Source organism: Ictidomys tridecemlineatus, chromosome X, assembly GCF_052094955.1.
Source record: "Ictidomys tridecemlineatus isolate mIctTri1 chromosome X, mIctTri1.hap1, whole genome shotgun sequence".
Classification (NCBI taxonomy): domain Eukaryota; kingdom Metazoa; phylum Chordata; class Mammalia; order Rodentia; family Sciuridae; genus Ictidomys; species Ictidomys tridecemlineatus.
In genome coordinates this window covers 19,471,625-19,479,732 of record NC_135493.1, presented here as the reverse complement: position 1 = coordinate 19,479,732, position 8,108 = coordinate 19,471,625, and the positions used below count along the sequence as shown (strand labels likewise).

The 8,108-nt window shown below is 38.9% G+C and overlaps 1 protein-coding gene across 1 annotated transcript; it reads right to left on the bottom strand.

Annotated features, from left to right (window-relative positions):
- Nucleotides 1-1,707: 1,707 nt before the first annotated feature.
- On the bottom strand, nucleotides 1,708-2,332 carry LOC101959189 (large ribosomal subunit protein uL22). The gene has a single exon (XM_040285603.2). The coding sequence runs from the start codon at nucleotides 2,302-2,304 to the stop codon at nucleotides 1,744-1,746; it is 561 nt and encodes a 186-aa protein (XP_040141537.1). The 5' UTR covers nucleotides 2,305-2,332; the 3' UTR covers nucleotides 1,708-1,743.
- Nucleotides 2,333-8,108: the final 5,776 nt, after the last annotated feature.

The following is an 8,108-nucleotide window of genomic DNA, read 5'->3' as shown; positions in this document are numbered from 1 at the left end:
AAGAGAAAATATTTGATCCTTGACTTTATGGGACTGGCTTATTTCACTTAGCACAGTGTTCTCCAATTTCATCCATTTACCAGAAAATGCCATAATTTTATTCTTATTTATGGATGAGTAGAATTATATTTTATACACACACACATATACACACACACACTACGGTTTCTTTTTCCATCCATCTGTTGATGAACACCAAGGCTGGTTACATAACTTTATTATGAATCACAATTTAGAAGAGATTTCTTGACATACAACACTGGACCCCTAGGAATTAAAACCTCCTAAAAATCAAAAGGAAATCAGTAGAGGAAAGGGACCATGAGGTGGAAGTCGGGGTGGGGGGGTGGTGGAAAATGCTGGGGAGTGATACTGACCAAATCATATTGTTATATTGTGTGCATCTATGAATGTTACAACAAATACCACCAATATGTACAACTATAATGCACCAAAAATGTGGATTAAAAAATATTGTTTCCAATAAAATCCTACATATTCAAACTCTCCTATTCTATGAGAAGTAGGTGTTATTATCTTTTGGCTCTAGCTTTTAACCAAAGGTATAGAAAACCCAAGCTCTACGCAATTAGAAACAGGCACCATTGTACATCACCAACTCATGATGACTGTCACAGGATAAGAGCTCAGTGAACATATGCTGAGCCAAATTTGCTACTTTTATTTTACTAATCTGTATACTCCTGCTTCCATGTGAAAAGGACCATTATTGCATATTATATCATGTGCAGTGTCTACAACTATGCTTGGAACTTTGTGCATTCTTAATACATGGTTTCTACCTGGACATAAAATGTTGGAAGTACAGTGCACCACTCAGTGAATCACACCAAGGTGACACTTGTGTTAGTGTTAACACTCCTCCAATAATCTAAAATGGTTTCTTATACTCTTGAGAATAACAGGGCTGGGATGATTTAAATAATGAGATGGAGATTAGGATGACCTGAACCAGAATTTAGTGTGCCACCCTACCATAGCACAAATGCCTGAAAAGGAATGAAGACCATCCAATTCTTAGGTTTTGTCACTTTCAAAGACACTGATCTTTGCATTTGTAGTATCTAATGTCAAGCTAATGAAGTGAATTTTTCATGTCACCTATTATATTTTTCATGTCCATGTTTTTCACTTTTTTTACAGTGGAAATTAATGTTATTTAGCTGGTCTTTCAGAAGATTTTGATAATTTAATATGTAATGAGACTTGATAACTTACTGGTTTCCAGCCCTTAAATAAGTTGTTTATTGAGCATGGTAGAATATAGTGTGCTTTTCACCTACATACTATGCCATAAATCTGGAGCAAAAAATATTCACTTAGTTTTTGTGGCATTCTTCCAAACTGGTCAGAGCTTGTATGTTATTATATTTGGAATTAAGTAAAATGTGCATAAACTGAAGATATTGGTTGTAGAGATTTTATTCTTTGTAGACCTCATCTATCTTTAAAAATCAATTTTATTTATTGTGATAAGAACACTTAATAAGAAGTTTATGCTATCCTAAGAGATGTTTAAAAAGTCATAGGAGATACAATGACAAAAGCAAAAGAACAAAAAACACCAGAGCAATACAGAGTGATAAAGACTTGATTAGTCATTGCTGGTTTTGAAAATGTAGGAGTGGAGCCACTAGTCAAGCAATTTGGACAATCTGTAAAAGCAGGAAAAGACAAGAAAATATATTCTCTTTTTTTTTTTGCATTTATTTTTTGTTGAATTTATTCCCGTGCCATAAGTTTTTGTTTCTTTAGCTTCTTCTGGGATATCTTTTTCTTCTGTGCAACCTCCTCTTCTGGTTTAGGAACAATTTGTTCCTTTTCAGTGAGGATCATCTCAATGTGGCAGGGGGAACTCATGTATGGGTTAATCCGACCATGAGCTCTGTAAGTATGACAGCACATCTTGGGTGCTTTGTTCACCTGGATATGTTCAATGACCAGAGAGTCTACGTCTAAACCCTTAAGTTCAGCATTACTCTCTGCATTTTTAAGCATGTGCAGCAAAAATTCAGCACTCTTTTTGGGCCACCGGCCCTGTGTCCAGCCCCACTGTTTGGCCTGGGCACACCTCCCAACTCCACCATTGTAACGCCGGAATGGCACACATTGCTTCTTTAATGTGACATCTTTCAGGTACTTGGTGGCTTTTCGGATATGCATACCCTTGATGGCTTGCGCAGTTTCATGGGTGTTCTTAAAGTGAACACGAAGATTTGAGCCTCTTGCTTTGCATGATTTTGTGGGGTTTTCCGGGTCAAGAGAGTACCGGACCATTTTCATAGATCACCTCAGGCCGCTTACAGGAAGAGGAAGAAGAAAATATATTCTCTAATGGAGCCTCCAGAAGGGTATGCTACTTCTGACATCTTGATTCCAGCCCATTGAGACCCATTTTAGAATTCTGACCTCTGAAACTACAAGGTAACAAATTTGTATTGTTTTAAGTTACCAGATTTGTTGTAAGTTTTTACAGCACTTATAGGAAATCAATACAATTGGACATCAAGCATTCAATTGGATTTATTTGGGCCAAGAAAGTAATCTGGGTGAATGCATAAAGAGGGGACACTTGATGAAGATCCATTGGATTGTCAGAGCAGGGGTTGCAACACAAACTGAGTGTTCCTGAGCACCTACCTAGAAATGAAAACATAAATGGAATTGTTATGTAGAAGTCAGATGTTGGCTTGGACAGACTTTGACTGCAAGGTAAAAGACCACTACTTCTGTGTCCTAGGATTTAACAGAATAACTCCTTAACTTCAATTTATTCTCTCATCGAGGGTGTTTTCTGAGCCCATTTACAAAGATGCATTTCCTTGCAATCAGTCTTCAAAAGAAGGAGGATCCTTTATTCATTTCCTTATTTATTCTCTGCCCAAATACTGTTGAACTATTGATTGATAGACATGGCCCTTATTCTGTAGGAATGTGAGTTCAGTAGGAAAGACAGATAACTTTAATAGATAAGATAATGGGTCAGAGTTCCTTATCTCCTTAATTCTTTTCATGTTTTCATCTTATTTGCAACGAGGAAGAAGCTTTAAGCATAATGATGTATGAAAGCTTTGCCATTTCAGACGTTCAATATTAGTAAGAAGAAAGGTCTTAAGGATTCTCTGTGCTAAAGGCTTTGAATGAACCAAACCTGCTCCAAAAAGAAACTGTAAGGATTCATTTGATGTAAAGACTCAGAATCACCATACTCCCCCCAAATAAATAATTCCCAACTTTGACAAAATTCAGTAGTTCAGACTATTTGGAAAGCCTGAGGTATGAAACTGGCACATAGGGGGTTGAAAGGAAGGAGATATGGGACTGTTATGGACTTTGAGTGGATCAAAAAAGAAAATCAATGAGCAAAGTGAATAAACCTTTCTACAATCCTCTGGAATCTCAAGATGTTTATAATGGGTTACTGGTTAGAAATAGATTATCCTTGCAAATCATCCAAGTATTTTGCAAAATATTTGTGATGTTACGTGAAGCAAAATATGCTCAATATTATAAGAGTGACAAGAATGACCTGAGGATTCCATATTGATATGTTTAGAGAAATGACATATATGTTTTCTAGTTCCTCACATATCTCCCCACAAATATTGCAGAACCTCAATTCCAACCATTAATGCCTAATACAGTTGTCTTTTTTTAGATGCAATTTTATTTTATTATTTTTTAAAATTTTTTATTTGTTCTTTTTAGTTATACATGACAATGAAATCTATTTTCCCAAAGCTGGGCACGGTGGCACATGCCTGTAATCCCAGCAGCTCAGGAGGCTAAGACAGGAAGATCGTGAGTTTAAAACCATCCTCAGCAGGCTGGGGTTGTGGCTCATTGGTAAAGCGCTTGCCTCACATGCATGAGGCCCTGGGTTTAATCCTCAGCACCACATTAAAACAAATCAATAAAAATAAAGATTTAAGAAAAAAAACAGCCTCAGCAATGGTGAGGCAGTAAGCAACTCAGTAAGACCCTGTCTCCAAGTAACATACAAAATAGGGCTGGGGATGTGGCTCAGTGGTTGAGTGCCCCTGAGTTCAATCCCTGGTACCAAAAAAAGTGTATTTTGACATATCATACATATATGGAGAACAACTTCCCATTCTTGTGGTTGTGCATGATGTGGTGTTACATTGGTCACATATTCATATATGAACATGGGAAAGTTATGTCCAATTCATTCTACTGTTTTTCCCATTCTTATCCCCCTCCCTTCCCCCCATTCCCCCTTGTCCAATCCAGTAAACCTCCACTCCTCTAGCCACACCTATTGTGAGTCAGCATTCGCTTATCAGAGAAAACATTCAGCCTTTGGATTTTGGGGAATGGCTTATTTTGCTTAAGCATGATAGTATCCAGTTCCACTCATTGACCAGTGAATGTCATAATTTCATTCTTCTTTGTGGCTGAGTAATATTTCATTGTGTATAGGCACCACATTTTCTTTATCCATTCATCTTTTGAAGGGCACCTAGGTAGATTCCACAGCTTGGCTATTGTGAATTTAGCTTCTATGAACATTGATGTGGCTGTGTCACTATAGTAGGCTGACTTTAAGTCCTTTGGGTATATGCCAAGGAGTGGGATAACTGGGTCAAATGGTGGTTCCATTCCAAGTTTTCTGAGGAATTTCCATACTGCTTTCTATAGTGCTAACACAGTTTTCTTAAACATTGCTATGTTTACCAGCCATTTTTAAAGTGATGGGAAGGGTAGGCTTCACTGCTAAAGATCTTGAAAGTTCCAATGTCTAAAAAGTAAAAACAAAGCACCAAAATTCTTTAAAACTTTGCTGCCTAAGGAAGCTCTGTGGGTGAATAACAGGCAGCTTCTCAGGCTTGCAACCTCTGACTGAAGTCTGCAAATGCTGATATGAATGCATTTGAAATTGGAGCATTTAGAGATATAATGACAAAGCACTGAAGAGATGGTGGAGTACAGTGGTGGATCACTCATTGCTCCTCAGTGCACACCATGTAGGTAGGTCTTCACCTCCTCACAAGGCCTATCCTCACACTGGGAAGTCACCAGGTCCTGGGAGGCATCCCTTAGGACCCAGATCCCAAAGCAAATGTTTCCATCTTTGGTGACAACTAGAATCCCTACGTCTTGAGAAGAGAAGGATGCTCACTATTCTGTCTATTCATTTACATTCACAGAATGGATAGCACACTTGTCCTGACAAGAAGTCACATGGGTAAAAATGCAACTGTTGGAAAATTGGACACACCCTCTGAGTTATGCCAAACACATAAGCACATACACTGAAAGGCAAGAGACAACTTTCTCCTCCCAAAATGCCCAATGAGAATTTTACATATCAGAGGTAACAAACACCTGCTCTGGATTCAGGAAATGTGTAGAATGACAGGATTAGCAGAACTCTCAGTGACAGCACAGTTCAAGTGTTATATGTTATAGGTAGAGAAACTGAGGTGTAAAGAGGGCTAGTGATTTGTCCAAGGTCATATACCAATGGCATAGCAAAAGTGTGTTCCAGAAGGTTCCGAACTATACTACTAGGGGTCCAAGTGTGAAGTTCTCAGTGCAGATGCCTCTGACACAGAGGCTCAGGCACTGAAACAAGGACCTTGGGGCACTCTGGGGACATGGGTGGGCATTGCCCTTTCTGTTCCTTCTAGTCTTCTGACCATAGGGCTCAGTCGATATCAGCCACAGGGCTCAGTCTAGCAGCTTCTTTCAAACCCAATCATTGCTGGGGAAGAGAGCAATAGCTAGCCATGGACCCTCACCACAGAAGCACTTCCCATGACTGGACATTGCCCCAAGAGAGAGAAGAAGACAAAAAAAGAATACTGAAAAATTGCTCCATGTTCTATTTTATTTGAACTTCTATTTAATTTTCCAGAATTTAGAAAAAAAGCCTCTGGAAATGCCTTTTGGACACAAAGGTAAAGTTTTCCTTGGAATGAAGAGAGCTCTTTTGGGTCATGAGCAAAATGTTCCCTTTAGGTTTCCCAAGCATTTAACTGCTGAACCTGTTTTTCCAGCTCTGAAGCTCAGTTCCTGCCCAGTCAGCCTGAAGAGACTTAATAGGAGATAAGGAGTATGTCATTCAGGCTTGTCTTGCTTCCTAAGGAAACCTGTGCCTCACCTCTGCTCTAGGGAGGGAGCTCCAGAGGGAACAGCCACAGAAAAACAAGGTTGAGACTTGTAGGGATGGTGTCAATGGCAGAAGAATTCTGAGAGCTGAAAGAAACCCTGTCAGAATATCAACTTCCAGGAGCATCTGTGACTACCCATTTTGTTGTCATTTTTGTGTCTTTTTCTTTGACAAGGATGAAAAAAGCAATATTTTTCTCCAGCATAACAGGCATATAGAAACCCCTGAAAGTCTAGAAATTTTGTCTCCTGTGCTATAGCTAGGGCGCTCAGTGAAGACTTTTGTGATAAGGAAACGTTTGAGTACAGATCTGAATTCTGAATAATAATAATAATAATAATAATAATAATAATAATAAAGCTGGTGCATGCCTGTAATCCAAGTGGTTCTGGAAGCTGAGGCAGGATGATCATAAGTTCAAGGCCAACCTCAGCAACTTAGTGAAGCCCTAAGCAACTTAGTGAGACCCTGTCTCAAGATAAAAATAAAAAGGGCTGGAGATGTGGAGATGTGGCTAAGTGTGGCTAAGTGGTTAGGCACCCCAGGTTCAATCCCCAGTACCCAAAAAAAAAAAAAAAGAGCTCGTGAGATATAGACAGAGAAAAGGAGAAGGGAAGAGAAGTTATAGGGATATTTGAGGAGGAGCATTCCAGGCAGAGGAAATAAGAAAAGACACAGGCTGGCTTCAAACTTACCCCCCTCCTTCCTCAGCTTTTTGAGTAGATGGGGTTATAGATGCTCACCACTGTGCATGGCTTCAAAGTATCATTTTAAAATCATATTTCTGACCTGTTTATTTGTCATCTCTGTGTCTTTGCTCATTGTCCAAATCATATCATTCTTCAAAACCCAATGTATGACCTCTCCTTGAAACAAGCTTTCATATACCCTTCAGTTAGAAGCAACTTATCTTTCCTTTGTTTTCCAGAACAGATTTACATACTCCTTTATTCATCCATTTAAAAATTAAGCAGCCATATAATAACAGTTTTCATGTTCCATACACTATGATAGCCTTTAAGTATACAGAAATAAAAACTCCCTCCTCTTTAGAAATGAATGGCTTATTGAAAACGGAGACCACAACTTGTGAAAATATTGTATTCAAAAGATTCCAACTGTAGCATGTGAACACAGTAAAGGGACAAAAAGTGCACTGAGGGCATCAAGATAAAGATTATCTCCTAACAGAAATGATACTATATGGGAAATATGGGAGGGAAGGAATAGCATATGCTCTTAGCACTTATGGCTTTCAATTCTTTTTTTTAACCAAAGATTGAACCTAGGGGTGCTTAACCACTGAGCCACAGCCCTAGCCCCTTTTTTATATTTTCTCCAGAGACAGGATATTGATAGGATGTTTAGGGTCTCACTAAGTTTCTGAGGCTGGCTTTGAACTTGCAATTCTCCTGCCTCAGCCTCCCAAGCTACTGGGATTACAGGCATGTACCACTACACTCAGCTGCTTTGAATTCTTAATGTCTGTGTAACCATCACTCTCAGCCCCTGCCTTGTAAACTCCTGTATCCCAGGGAATATGTTTATTAGCATAGTGTATAGCATACAGTAAATATTTAGGGTTACAAAATTGGAAACTATTACTTTTCTATGATGAAGCCAGTACTCAGAAAACTGACTTGGAACTGCCAAATCCTCTCATACAGGGTGTACCACTAAGGTCCAGAGTGAACCTCTGTGATCTCTGATACACAGAAATCTCCCTTTTAAAAGACTTACAGAAAGAAGATTCTACTATATATGGTTAAGAAATGCTATTCAAACTTTGCTTCTGCAGGTTTTTGCAATGGCTTCAGAGTTTCCTGCAGATACCTGCAAACCATATCTGTGGAGGAAGTTCCCAAGCATACATATTATTTTAGGTCAAAATGACTCATTTGGGTAAACTGGCTAATTCAGCTCAAATCCTGTTTCTGTCCTCATTACTCAGGTG